Genomic DNA, 14,754 nt, shown 5'->3' on the forward strand with positions numbered 1-14,754 from the left:
GACTGCCAGGGAAATTCCTTGAAATTGCCTTTTTGTGTGTTACAAAATTCCCCAGCAGCCGGAAACAATTTTCCCTCCCAGAAGCATTATTATTCTCTGAAATTCCTAGATGACTTGCTTTATAGATTTTGTACGATTTAACTTTCTTCTCTCTGCCTTCAGGAACACCTAAAATTTCCCCATGGCTCATTTGGTTAGTTTATACAAGATGGCAGACTCTTCACACAAGCTAACCTCTTCTAAGGTCAGGAAACACATTCCAAATATATGTGTTCTGAATAAATTTCTCCTCTGAAAAGAAATCATAAGGCTTGGAGTTTTACACAGAATAAAACCAAGCTTGAATCTAATTACAAAAATATTTATCCTTGCAACTGTATGTTTCCAGGAGAACCAGTCTTACCACTTATGTAAGATATTCAGTGCTTGCCCTAGGGGCTGTATCTCATGTTATCTGTAGTAACCTGTTCATAGGAGAGGTCAAAGAGTATAGCCTATGAATATTTTTAGGCATTCTCTTAAGGCCTGAATAAATTCAGACTCCTGATAAGAGATGAGCAGATGAAATGTAATAATAGATTAAAAGCAAGTTTATAATGGAATCCTGGCAATACTTACCTATACTGGAGAAAATCCACAGTAAGTTTCATCATGAGTAATATAATCAATTCAGAATTAAATAAACTTGGCAGTAAAATGTGATTCTTTGATAACTGGTAACACTTGCTATTCCAATTTGTGATAGAGAAAGAGGAAAAGTGTAGGTGGTAGGACCCCATCTGCTCTCTGTATAGCTTGTTTCCCAAGGGACATTTGGCAATTTTGACAAACAGCTGTGACAGCGTTAACAGTGGAGGGGTGGTAGTACTACCTGCATCTGCTGAGGAGAGGTCCGCTTCTCTGGTGGTTCCGATGGTAGAGAATCTGCCTGCAATGCAGGAGACTCGGGTTCAAGCCCTGGGTTGGGCGGTTCCCCTGAAGAAGGAAATAAGAACCCACTCCAGTGTTCTTGCCTACGAAATCCCAAGGACAGAGGAAACTGGTGGGCTACAGTCTATGGGGTCACAAGAGTTGGACACGACTTAGCTACTAAACCACCACTAGTATTTCCACTGGTTGTTCTCTGTACTGCCTGCATCTACTAAGCAGAGGTCAGGGATGCTGCTAAAAATCCTATAATGCCCAGCACCTCCCCATTGCTTTAAACAAAGAATGCTGTGGTCTCAACTGTCAGTAGCGTCAAGATTGAGAACCCCTTCTGTATAGGAATGACAAAAAATGGTGAGACTGATGATGGAATAGTTCTGTACCCTGGCATCTAGTTATGGTTACATGAATTTATACACAAGATAAAATTGGACAGATACACACACATGCACAAATCAATGAAGATTTAAAAATATGGTAAAAATAGAATAAGGCTTATAGCCCAGTTAACATGTCAATTTCCTAGTTTAATATTATGCAGCCAAAATTTAAGATGTCACCATAGAGGGAAATTAGGTGAAGGGTACATAGGACTCTTTGGAGTACTGTTTTTGCTGCTTCCATGTGAGTCTATAATTATTTCAAAATAAAAACTAAAAAAAAAAAGGTGAGACTGGAACAAAGTAAGAACCACAGGTGTTTTCTTCAGAGAGGCTTGCTATAACTCCTTTCCTTGGGCCACTGCTGGCCCTCTTCTTGCTTCGTATGTTATCCACTGGCTGGCACAGCTATGGGAACTGACTGAGCAACTTGCATTCAAAGTGTGTAGTGGCTGTAGATCTACTTGTAAATCCTACCCAGTGGTCTAGAGTTTTAGTTGATAAATTAATAAACCACCCCCCTCACCATAAACACTTCTCCAGGGTTAAGGCTCAGAAACTTATTGAACATTTCACCCTTTTTCCTTTGATTTGCAAGTAGCCCTAGAGATACTAATGGACTGTTCCTAGGTTGTGGACCACAGTTTAAGATCAGTGCCCTAACAGAGTTTCTATTTCTCATCACTGCCTCTTTCTCTTGAAGTTGCCCCTTTCAACACACTTAACCAAATCACATCCATTCCTTTACATGTGACTCAAATTGCTTTCACTTTACTTCACTTCACTTTAAAATCCTTCTTTGACTTTCCTTCCTTCCCCTGCACCAAGCAGGAGGTGAAATAATATGTCCTTTCTCTGAAACTATTGCAAAGCAAATAAGGTTCAAGTTAAGTATTGTATGTATGTATTGATATCTATCTATCACTGTGACATAAACCTTGCAGGAGACAAAGGAGTATAAAATATGATTTACTGATTTAAATGAATTTCTTCTCTAGTGGTAAAACGGACAGTTCAATAATTCATTAACTTTAGCAGAAAATGCTATCATGCCAAGAAATCAGCTTAGGCATTGTGTGGTACATATGATGATCACGACTTGACCCTGTTTTCAAGGACCTTGTCTAATAAAACAAATGTGCACATGACTAAGAATGACACAAGGCCAAATGGGTAAGTGACACCAGAAGGGTAATAAAGTCATATGGGAATATAGAGTATTTAGAAAATATGTCTGATCAAAGAAACATTATCAGGGAAAAACTGTTAGGGAAAGTCCCATTTCAGCTAAGTCTTGAAGGATGGGTAAAACAATGAAGTCAAAATGAGAGATAAGAATTTCAATTTGCAGTGAAAATGTGTTGAAGCCTAGAGGCAGGAAAGCATAAGACAAGCTTGGAATGCTTAGTGGACTCACTTGATTTAGGGTTAAGATAGGAATGAGATATTATTTTGAAACTCTGTTGAGAGCTATCTGGGTGTCATAATGAAAGTTTAGTTCTACAGGGATAACATATGGCACCAATAATAAATAGTTTTGAGGATGGTGACTTCAGACTGGAAGCAAGGGAATCTGGAGGTTATTGTTGCAATCTAGGCCAGAATTAACGAGGGTGTGAACTGGACTGGTAACAGGAGAAATAGCTTTAGATAATAGAAGGTATGTTACAAGTGATGAATTGTCAGGTGATGTGTACAAATAATTATGGTGGAGGTCAGAGAAAAAAATGATTCTGCTTGGGTATTTTCTATTAGGGAAGCAGCAGTAATAATTGGCATGTGGGGGGGGGGGGGTGTATTGACCTGAAGGAGTGATCCTAGGTGAGAAAAATACAATGTACAAGCATTTCCAGAGATGAGAATAAACCTGTTTGACTGCAGCAGATCGTTTCTACAGAGTAATGGGAGTGAAGCTTGAGAGACTAGGAGTTAGTTGTGGAGGGCCTTGTACCTAGTTAAGAGGCTTGGGCTTCATTTTTGAGAAAATGGAAGCATGATCAATGCCTGTTATTTATACCACTTTTGGACATATGTACGATCTTGTGTTACTATGTAAGTTCCTGGACACGGGATTAGTTTGCTCAATAAATTCTTGTTGATTGATTGAATCTGCTGACTCATTTTGTCAAGGAAGAATTCTTCTACCATTTGAATAACAGCCTCTTATTATTATAGTTGAATTTTGAATATTGAGACTTAAAAAATGGGATCTATCCACTTACAGCTGGCTCATATTCACTTATGAAAACTTAATGATAAAATGTCAGGAACTCTGTGAGCCAGGACCTCAAGCTGGTAGCTTGAGATTGGCCATTTTGCAAGTATTTACATCAAGGGGATTGGGAAATGCTAAAAAAAAAAAAATCAAAGCTTATTTTCTGGAGAGTTGGTTATTAAACCCATATCAGCATGGCACTGCTTATCTCCGCCTCCTTCCATTTCTTACCCCTCATCCAACTTGCTTCTAAGTTTTTTGAGGGCAGACTGAATCTTATTCCTTGGTATCTTCAACATTAATGTACTCAATCAATGTTTGTAGAATGAATAAAGTATGCTTTTGTAATTTTTTCTAGACTATTAATAAGGAGAAGGAAATGGCAACCCACTCCAGTACTCTTGCCTGGAAAATCCCATGGATGGAGGAGCATGGTAGGCTACAGTCCATGGGGTCACAAAGAGTCGGACACGGCTGAGTGACTTCACATTAATAAACAAAATATATTAAAAAGAAAATGCCTCAAATAAACATTTAGACCTCTTGGGCCAAATTGTTTTTTTTTTTTGTAAGTAGTTTTACCAGGACATAATCAGGCTTAGTCTTATATGTATTGACTATGGTTGCTTTGTGATATTAGGGCAGAGCTGAGTATTTGAGACAGAGAACGCACGGCCCACATAGCCCAACATATCTAGGATCTAGTCTCTGAAAGTTTGCTAATCCCTGATCTAAACCCACACCTCAGTGGTTTCTTAGAGGGTAGGGCTGTTTCTAAAAAGGTCCATAATGAATTACTATACTGTATATGCGTACAGATAAATTATATTACTTCATAAATCGTGCACAGACATCAAAACTTTTTAGAAATTAATGTAACACACAGATAATCACAGAGCAATTTCATAAGTGCAGAGTTAGATATAAATGGTTTCCAACGGTGGAACTTTCTACTTTGAGGAGTAATGATTACTTCACATCTAAACATATGTAAACAGCCATTCTTTAGCAGAAAGCTCTGTGTAGTTTCTTCATGTCGTTGAAAAATGCTGCCAGAAACTTCGCTGATATGAAATGACGTCGCTATAGCAATTTACACGTTAAGAACTTAGACCCAGATTTCAGAGTGGCTCTGCTAAGAAGCGGACTTCATGCAAGAGTACTTAAAAGAGCCAGAACAGAGCTGGACGGTTTAAGAACAGAAATACAAAGTCTATCTTTCCACACCTGGGTCACGATGTGGTGTCAAAGTTTACATTTGCGCAATACTGGTTTATAAAGTTTATGTCCAGTGTTGTACATTCCTTGCAAGTCATCTTTAAAGGCAAGTGATGAGGTCATTTCAAATTTAATATTCTCTAGGGGAAAATTAACTTCCTGTTTCTTATTTACACATGTATTACACTGAAAATAATTTTTGAACGACTACCTTTGATGTCACCTCAAGTCTGAAACAGGGCAGTAAGTTAATTTGGTAGAGTATAAAATGAACACCTCGGCTACATTGTGCCGTCTCAGCCGGGAGAGCACGCCTTGGATACTATGTTGCTGCCCCAAACATCTTACGGGACAGTACTGACAGAGAATTCAGCCGGGGGCTAGTAGGGCTTTCAGCGCCACTGCCAACATAGGAGGCCTGATCCCCTGACCAAACCTGGCTGACCAGGGTGGGAAACTCTGGCCCCGGAGCACTGACCGCTCGGAACAGAGCAGGGTGGCGACAGGGGCGTCCTCCATTTTCTTTTCTTTATGATGAGGATTTTTTTCGTCCATTAACTTATCTTTCAATTCTAGCGCACCGTGTAGTAAAAGCAAACGTTTAAAAATCTTATAAGTACGCAACATTTAAGCACATTTCAATATCAACTACAAAAAACCCTCGCGGGCATTTGTTCCAGACCCTCCTCCCAGTGGGGTACACCGTGAAGCAAGCTCAGGCTCTTAGGGGATGCGCACCGTAACCGCCGGAGTGAGGTGAGAGGGTGGGGGAGAACTACCTGGCCTACCATCGCGCAGGCGCATTTCCGGCCGCAGCGCCCAGTGGTCTAGCTCCCTTTCCAGTAATTTCGCTAGCCGTGACGTCATCCTCGTGCGCCCTTACGGTGCCTCCCAGAACCCCCAAATTTATATTTTGGTGAAAGGGGTAAGAAGGAATGAACTGACCTCCTCCACCCCACTCTGTTTTTAGTCCTTGACTCTGGACGCGCCTACGCTTTGGGCAATGGAGCGGGAGAGGGAAAGAAAAGCACCCGGAGATCCAAACGCCGCCGGCCAGGCATGACTCGGCGACGTCGCCAGCCGCGTTACCCGGCGTGCCCCGCGCGGCGCGGGCAGAGCGGCGTAGGGGGAGGGGCGGGGAGGAGGAAGCGGCGGCGGCGGCGGCTGCTGCGGATGTCGCTGCGACTGATCGGCGTCTGAACACACGGCGGCTGCCGAGCGCCCGACCCGGGCCTGCGCCGGAGCCCACGCCAAGCTCCGCGGCTCCTCGCCCGCCAGGGCGGCCCTGAGCCAGTTGTCACTGAGGCAGCGTGCCTCACATTCTCCGCTGCCCGGCCAGGCGGGCTCTGGCGTTGCCTGGCTCCCGCTCGCTCACCCGCTCCCTCCTTTGCGCCTGAGTCACCGCCGCCGCCATGGCCGAGAATGGTGAAAGCGGCGGCCCTCCGAGTTCCCAGGACAACGCCGCCGCGGCCGAAGGTGCCGGCGCACCCGCCGCCAGCGCCTCCACGGAACCCAAGATCATGAAAGTCACCGTGAAGACCCCGAAGGAGAAGGAGGAGTTCGCAGTGCCCGAGAACAGCTCCGTCCAGCAGGTGAGGGCCGCGCTAGGCTTGGGGCGGGGTGGGGATGGCGGCAGGACCTTCGCCAGCGGCAGGAGGAGACTGTTTTGCAAGGGCTTGGGAGGAAGGGGTCGTCTCTGGAGGTGCCCTCGGCCTTTCTCCTGGGTCTGATCCCAAATTAGATCACACCCAGGTTTGTGGATTTGCTCCTGGCGACACCGCAGAGGTTTGTGGCGGGGCCTCTTGGCCTGTTTGTGGGACGCGCTGATGCCGCTCTCCTCGGCGCCTTCCTCCTGCTCCGGCGTCCGCCGACCCCAGCCTCCTCCCCCAGCTCCCCGCCTCCAGCCGCCTCCCTCTGACTCCGCACAAAGGAAAGAGACCCGCCGCCTGGCTCGGGCGGGGTGGAGGCTGGGCGAGGGTTTGACTTAGCCTGGTCTGCGGTTTTGTCTCTTGAAGGAAAAAAAAAGAGGGGGTGCTCATTGTTTTACCTGCCTGGGGGTTAAAGTAGATTTTGGGGGTGAGGAGCACGTGTCCATTTAGTTCTGCGTTTTGACCGCTGAAATCTTTCCCACCTTCCAATCTTTAAAGAAAAAAATGAGCTGTGACGTAGAAATTGCTTTCAGCCAAATCTTAATAGAACTAGGCTTAAGGAGAAAGGTGGATGACTTTCACTGACGACTTGCTGGTTCTGTTTTGTTTTTTTTTTTTTAAGTGTGTTTGTCATTCTTTAGATGCCAATCGTTGGGGAGGTTTTTGTTTGATTTTAGAGGAATAGCTACGTTATTCACATGTTAGCAATTGTAGTCAGATGAAAGAGCACGAACCTGGAGTTAATGGAGGAAATTTAAAAGTAATTTACCGCTTAAAATCTATTCAGGAATACAGTTATTGCAGTTAATTAGTGATCTTGAGGAATTTAACAAATCATTTTAGTTTTTGTTAAATATACGTCCCAGAATATTTCTGTAATTACTGAATTGATCTCAGACAGTTGATCAGCAGATATCAAGACAGTGTGAACAGTTTATGAAGAAGCAAAAATGAAACGTACCTGTAAGTTTCCCTTAAAGGAACAATAAACAATTGCGTTATTTGTTTATATGATTATGAAAGGTGGTGTGTTCTGTCAAGTAGTAAGAATGTGTAGCATCGTGAGAAGCTTTGACCACCTTTTGAATCCCTATTTTTTTGGTCTCTCAATTTTCCTGTAAAATTTTCCCTTAATTTTTAAAGTATTTTCCAGCATACAGGAAAGTTGGAATAATTGTGCAATGAACTCTCATGTGTCCATCACCTACAGTTAGCATCTTGCTTTATTTGCTTTATCACACAATTAATCATTTATTGGTCAGTTTTATTTTTTGGATGCAATTCAAAGCAAGTTGCGAGTATTAGTACATGTTATGCTTTTGAACTGTGGTGTTGGAGAAGACTCTTGAGAGTCTCTTGGACAGCAAAGAGATCCAACCAGTCCATCCTAAAGGAAATCAGTCCTGATTGGAAGGACTGATGCTGAAGCTGAAACTCCAATACTTTGGCCACCTGATGCGGAGAGCTGACTCATTGGAAAAGACCCTGATGCTGGGAAAGATTGAGGGCGGGAGGAGAAGGGGACGACAGAGGATGAGATGGTTGGATGGCATCACCGACTCAATGGACATGTTTGAGTAAACTCTGGGAGTTGGTGATGGACAGGGAGGCCAGGCGTGCTGCAGTCCATGGGATTGCAAAGAGTCAAATACAGCTGAGCGACTGAACTGAACCCTTAAAAAGCACTTCAGCAATGTGCATTGCATATCATTAACCTGAGTTCAGGTTTTCAACTTAAAATTTTTGAAGGTAAATTTGACTTGGAGTGAAATGCAGTCGGTTGCCATTCCCCGAGTTTACACAAATACATACACGTGTGTAATCCGAAGCCTTCTGGAGTTGTAGAGCTTTATAATTAACTGGAAAGTTCCCTCTGGCTCTTTCCCAGTCAGTTCAGTCACTCTCCCCGATTCAACCACTGTTTTTCTGTATGGACTCGTTTTGCTTATTGTAGAGTTTCATATAAATGGTATACAGTATACACTCCATTCGGTAAGGCTTTTTCATTCAGCTTAGGGTTTTGAGACTCGCTATTATGTATCATCAGTAATTCTTTCCTTTTTATTGCTTTTTGCTTTCCATTTTGTGAATATATCACCGTAATTATCCATTTTCATATTGAAAGTCACCTGGACTCTTTGCAGTTGTTGGCTCTGAACACTTCTGTACAAATCTTTTTGTTGGATGAATGCTTTTATCTCTCTTGTTAATGCTTAGAAGTGGAATGAGTGTGTGTTAACAGGGAAGCTGGATGTTTAGTTTCATAAGGAACTGTGTTTTTTTTTAAAGTGCTTGTACTTTACAATCCCACTGACAGTGCATGGGAATTCCTGTTGCTCCATATTCCTACAAACATTTGATAATATCAGTCTTTTTTATTTTTGTTACTCTAATGAATGTATAGCCATGTTAGCTTTTGAAGCCCATAGTTGTTCTTTCCAGGATTTCAAGTTCAGGTCTCCATTATTCTGGCTGCTTTAAGCATTTTACTGTAAAAGATTAGAAAGTCAATATTTTGTAAATAGAAAAATTCATTTAGATCAGTTTATTATACTATTATCTGTGAGGATTTTTTGACTTTTTATGATGGTGAAACTGGAATTTCAAATTCTATGGAAGTTTTAGTTAAACTCCTCTGTAACCAAAGTAAAATTTTAACAGATAAAGTCTTTCTGCAGCAACTTCTTCTCATGGCAATTGAATTTTTATTTTGATAAATACTTTCTTTTGAAGTAGAAAATGTGATAAAAATTTAAGCTTATCATTCATTGCATCAAGAACCTGAAGACAAATTGTGGGCTCTGTTAGGGTAAGTACATTTGGAAAAATGTACAAGAATAAGAAAAGTAGTTTTCACATGGTTTGAAAAATTCTTCTTGAAGCACAAGAAAAGTTCTGTCATCTATAATTTTAAGTTTTTCTCTAAGGGTTTCACAGATTTAAACTGTTTACTACAGATTAAAATTAGTCAATAAAATAAACTTAATGACGTTGAGATTTCACTGAAAATGTTTTGTAAAAAATTGGGAAGTATTTGGTCCTGAAAGTTCTTAGTAATCTTAGAGGTAAAAAGGATAAGCAGAAGACCTACAAAAAATAATGTTGAAGGCTTAGGCTTTCTATTAGACACATCCCATGTTGAAAATCTGTTTTCTGTGTAATGTAAATTCTTTTACTATACTGTGCTGAAATAGTATCAGGGCTTCTGTGATAGCTCAGTTGGTAAAGAACCCTCCTGCATTGCAGGAGACCCTGGTTTAATTCCTGGGTCTGGAAGATCCGCTGGAGAAGGGAAAGGCTACCCACTCTAGTATTCTGGAGTATGTATATGAATGTGTTCTAATCGATTGGATGAAATTATATTAAATTTCTTGGATAAGGTATAAACAAGTTGTAAGGTGGTTATTAAGTTTCTTATTTTTCCCTCTGTTTCTATTTGTAACAGGGAGAAACAGGATACTTTAATACAGTTTGTATTCAATTTTAACTCATTCAAGGTTGATGATAAAGCTTATACTTTTTGAAATTAAAGTGAAATTTATTTTTTCATTGAGTGCTCAATGGGATAAAGTTTAAATTTCTACCTAAAGGTGGTTGGAATATAAACTTTTACTATGTCTTTCCAAGGTGGTTTCATTAGTAAGGGTTTTCATGATATAAGTTAATAGATTTTTTAAAAAATGTGTAATGGCAAAGTCCCTGTGTATGAGATTATGTTTTTTCTTACTTATTCATTATTTGCTATTGGAAACAATTTGAGGATTTCTAAGTGTCAGCAAGCAAGATGAAGTCCAGAAGAATGTTGTGGTTAAAATTAGTGCAGAGAAAAGATGGGACTTCTATATACTAGCTCCTAACTAGGTTGTTTTGGGATTTTTATAGTTCTTTAGAGTTTAGTCTTAAGATTTTGAAATACAGTCATCTGAAGTAATCAGGCAGTGTATTCTAGTTTTGGGAAATGTCTTCATCACTTGAATCTTTTAGAAAGATATTAACATAATGTACATGTTACTAATGTATTTAGATATAATGTATATATTGTACTGAATAACGTACTTAGATATAATGTATATATTGTACTGAATAGAATTGAACTTTTCCTTGATAGGGGAAATTACATTGACTCAGGGTCATTATCTCAAACATCATTTAAAACAAAGACTTTATAGTGTAGATCTAGAACTTCTGTCCACAGGTGTGCTTCAAGCCATGTCTGACTGTTGAGCCCTTAAAATGTGACTGATTTGAAATGTGCTGAAGGGGTAAAATACACACCAGATTTTGAAAACTTGTGGCTGGTTTCTTAAGAAGCACAATGTTTCCAAGATTTATCTGTGTTGTAGCATGTATTTTACTGCTGAATACTATTCCAGCGTATGCCACATTTTATTTCTCCAGTTGATTCATTCATCAATTGATGGACATTTGGAGTGTCTCTACTTTTTGACTACTATGAATAATGCCAAAGTGAATACTTAGACAAGTTTTTTGTGGACATATTCTTGAACATATGCCTTTTGAGTTGAATTATTGGGTCATGTGATAGCTGTCTATTGACCTGCTCTTGGGACTGCCAAACTGTTTTCCAAAGTGGTTGTACCAGTTTTTATTCCTGCCAACAATACATGAGGATTCCAGTTACTTTCCATTGTCTGTAACACTTGTTACTGTCTGTCTTTTTTTTTTTTTTTTTTACTGTCTGTCTTTATAACTTTGCTGCTGTGAAGCGTTTTGTTGTGATTACTTGACTTTCTATTACTCAAGCAGCAGTTCTTAATATAGTCTGGGGGTCCCCATAGCCCTTCTAGGAGGATCATAAGGTCAACGCTACTTTCATAATATTCTGAGATATTTTTGTTTTTCACTCTGATTTTCTCAAAAACAAACAATACTTTTTCAGAATCTGTAAGATGTGGGTTTTGCTGCAATGGGACATTTAATAGATTATGTAGGGAGTTTTAAGGTTGAGGATTGACTTCACTAAGTTGCCATTATTTCTCACCTAGAAACTATGGTAGCCTGCTGGTCAGTTCCCTCCCTGCACCCCCATTAACTCCTAGAGCAGTCTCTGAAAAATATTAATCAGATCATGTTACCCTCTACATAAACTAACAACTCCCCATTGATCTTGGACTTAACATAATGGGGTCATGAGGCCTTGTGTGATAAGGTTGCTTCCTGCCTCTCCAGTCTGATGCCATCTTTCCTCCTTGGTCACTTGCCTCTTGCCTTACTGACTTTTTCGTTCCTTGGCCTGTTAATCTCTTTGTTTCCCTGCCTGACGAGTTCTGTGCCGTTTGTTCTTGCTATTACCCAGATTGCCTCTCTTGGTGGCCCTTCCCACGCAGTGCAAGGTCACTTTCTCAAAGAAGTATCCCTGGTTTTCCAGAGTAGGTTGAAATTCCCCATTGTACTTTCTCACAGTATCCTGGTTTTGGTCATAGTTTATTACAACTTAAAACCTGTATTCATGTGATTATTTGATTAATTTATTTGTGTGTGTGTGCTGGAGAAGAGCCGTGGTTGTTCCCAGTAGCGTTACCAAAGCCTAGCACATAGTGTGGACTAAGAAAATATTTGTTTATAACTGAATCTAGACCATATGCATGATATGGGTAATTAATAATCAGTACCAATTACTTAGGACTTCCCTGGTAGCTCAGCTGGTGAGGAATCGGCCTGCGATGCTGGAAACTCCAGTTCAATTCCTGGGTTGGGGAGATCCCCTGGAGAAGGGATAGGCTACCCACTCCAGTGTTCTTGAGCTTCGCTGGTGGCTCAGACGGTAAAGAATCCGCCTGCAATGCGGGAGACCTGCATTCGATCCCTGGTTTGGGAAGATGTGCTTCCCTGGTGGCTCAGCTGTAAAGAATCCACCAGCAAAGTGGGAGACACGAGTTTGATCCCTGAGCCAGGAATATATGCTGGAAAGGAAAGGGCAACCCACTCTAGTATTCTTGCCTGGAAAATCCCATGAACAGAGGAGCTTGGGGGGCTACAGTCCATGGGGCTGCAAGAGTCAGACATGACTTCGTGACTGACCCACCACCAGTTACTTACTGTCTACTGAGTGCAGTACAGTTGCCCCTCGGTGTCGCCAGGGATTGGTTCCAGGACCCACTGTGGATTCCAAAATCTGTGGATGCTCAAGTCCCAAAGTCTCCGTCTGTGTTTGTGGGTTTGGACAGCTGGCTATACATAATCTCATTGTTGTCTGCCCTCCTCTCACGGCTTCATCTGAAACTGCTCTCCCTTCAGTGCAACACTCTTGACTGCTACAGGATGTTCATTCTCGCTTGTAGTTACTGAAACAATTTTTCTAGAAGAGCCTTTCTTTCTTTTTTTTTTAGAACAACCTTTCTTAACTGAGAAGCTTCATTTTAACCATAGGACCCAGAAAGATTTGAATCAGTTCAGTTCACTCAGTTGTGTCCGACTCTTTGCCGACAAAAAAAAAAAAAGAAAGTTTTGAATGACTTGTCTGTTTTTCCAGCCAATATACTTTTAAATGCGTAGGAGAGAAGTTAATTCTTTACCTAAGCTAAGTGGTGTGCTAGTAGATGTTTATCAGCTAGTTCTTTGGGGGAAAACAGCACTAATTTGTAGTGTTTGTTGATTTCCATGGTAGTAAATACCTCTCCCTATGGAAGATTTTAGGCTATGACTATGAAACTGGCTTATACGATTTATGAAAATTAAGACTGAGCTGGTAGGAGCTGTTGCTTATAGTGAACGTCTTAAGGCTGGTGTCAGCCAACTAGAGTGAGCCAAATTCACCATGCCCATTCACCTCTATATTATCTGTACTTTCAGAACAGCCCATGGAGCTGAAAATATTTACTGTCTATCCCTTTACCGGAAATTTGCTGACTCCTGTTATAGGGCATTAGGTCTTACTAGATCGAGATCTTGTCACACAGTTCCTCAAAACCTTTCTCACTGGAAAATTTTGCCATGACTTAAGTTTAACAGCATGACCAGTAGAGATACAATGCAAACTGCATATATAATTTTTCTCATAGCCACTTAAAAAATTAATTTTTTATTAGAATACTTAGAACATAAAATTTACCATCCTAACCATTTTTGAGTGTACAGTTAGTTCAGTGACCTTAAATACATTCATATTGTTGTGCAACCATCACCACCATCCATCTCTAGAATTCTTTTCATCTTAAACCAAAACCCTGTACCTATAAACAATAGTTCCCCATTATCCCATCCTGCCAGACAAGAACCAGTCTGCTTTTTGTCTCTATGAATTTGACTACTTAGGTTTCTCATAAGAGTGGAATCATAATATTGGTCCTTTTGTGACTGCCTTATTTCACTTAGCATAGTGTCCTCAAGTTTCATCCATGTTTCAGCATGTGACAGAATTTCCTTCTTTAAGGCTGAAGGATACTCCATTGCATGTGTATACTGTGGTGTGTATATATCCCATTTTGTCTATCCGTTCAGCTCTCAGTGTCACTTGGGTTGTTTCTGTCTTTTGGGTTTGTAATTGTAATATAGATATTTTTAACCTAGTATATCTTAAGTATCATTTCAACATGTAATTGATATTTTTTAAATTAAGATACTTTTCTTTTTCATACTAGGTGTTCAAGATGTGATGTGTATTTTACACGCACAGCATATCTTAATTTGGACTAGCCACATTTCAAGTGTTCAGTAGCCGCTTTTGGTTAGAAACTTCAGAATTAGAGAGCATAGCTGATAAGGTCTTCTTGCTTTGTTTCCTTACTTACCTGTCCCTGGTCATTCACTGCATTTCAGCTGTTTTTAAGTCTTTTCCTCCAACTATCAGTAGCTCTTTGTCCTTTTGAGCTTTTGCCAATGCTGCTAATGGCAGTAACATGATACTTACTACAGGCTTATTATACTAAGGCATATTGCATTAATACTTTTTAAAGTTTCACAACTTTATGATGGAAGTACTGTTGTTACCTGTTATTTAAAAATGAAGAAACCAAGACTCAGGTTAGAAAAGTGGTTAAATTTATACACTTGTTATATAGTGAATAACTCTGGAGTCCACACCTAATCACTGCTTCAAGACGCCCTGACTTTTCTCTGGTTGGCTTTTCAGCCTGTAGGTTTATTTAAGTATTAGTTCATTGAAGTTTGCTTGGACTTGCCACTCTAAATTAGATCAGTGACTATAATCTCTGATACCACTTTGTGATTAAGTGGACTTTATCCTCCCCTCCCCATACTGTAAGAATTTACAAAGATAGGGACTGTTTTGCTTACCTCTTAATCCCATGGTACCTGCCTAGTATTGTACTTGGCACACATTGAGTAATGCAAATATTTATAGAGTGAATGAGCAAATAGTGTATTAAAGATTTTTTTTTTTGCA

The 14,754-nt window shown here is 40.5% G+C and overlaps 1 protein-coding gene across 2 annotated transcripts in view; it reads left to right on the forward strand.

Annotated features, from left to right (window-relative positions):
* The first annotated feature begins 4,448 nt into the window (after positions 1-4,448).
* UBQLN1 (ubiquilin 1) overlaps positions 4,449-14,754 on the forward strand; it is a 54,717-nt gene continuing 44,411 nt past the window's right edge. For both annotated transcript variants that reach the window (XM_043870681.1, XM_043870682.1), the window contains exon 1: positions 4,449-6,332. In XM_043870681.1, the coding sequence (XP_043726616.1) occupies positions 6,153-6,332 (180 nt within the window). In that variant the 5' untranslated portion in view covers positions 4,449-6,152. The remainder of the gene's footprint in view (positions 6,333-14,754) is intronic.

The sequence above is a fragment of the Cervus elaphus genome, chromosome 16 (assembly GCF_910594005.1).
Source record: "Cervus elaphus chromosome 16, mCerEla1.1, whole genome shotgun sequence".
Lineage (NCBI taxonomy): Eukaryota > Metazoa > Chordata > Mammalia > Artiodactyla > Cervidae > Cervus > Cervus elaphus.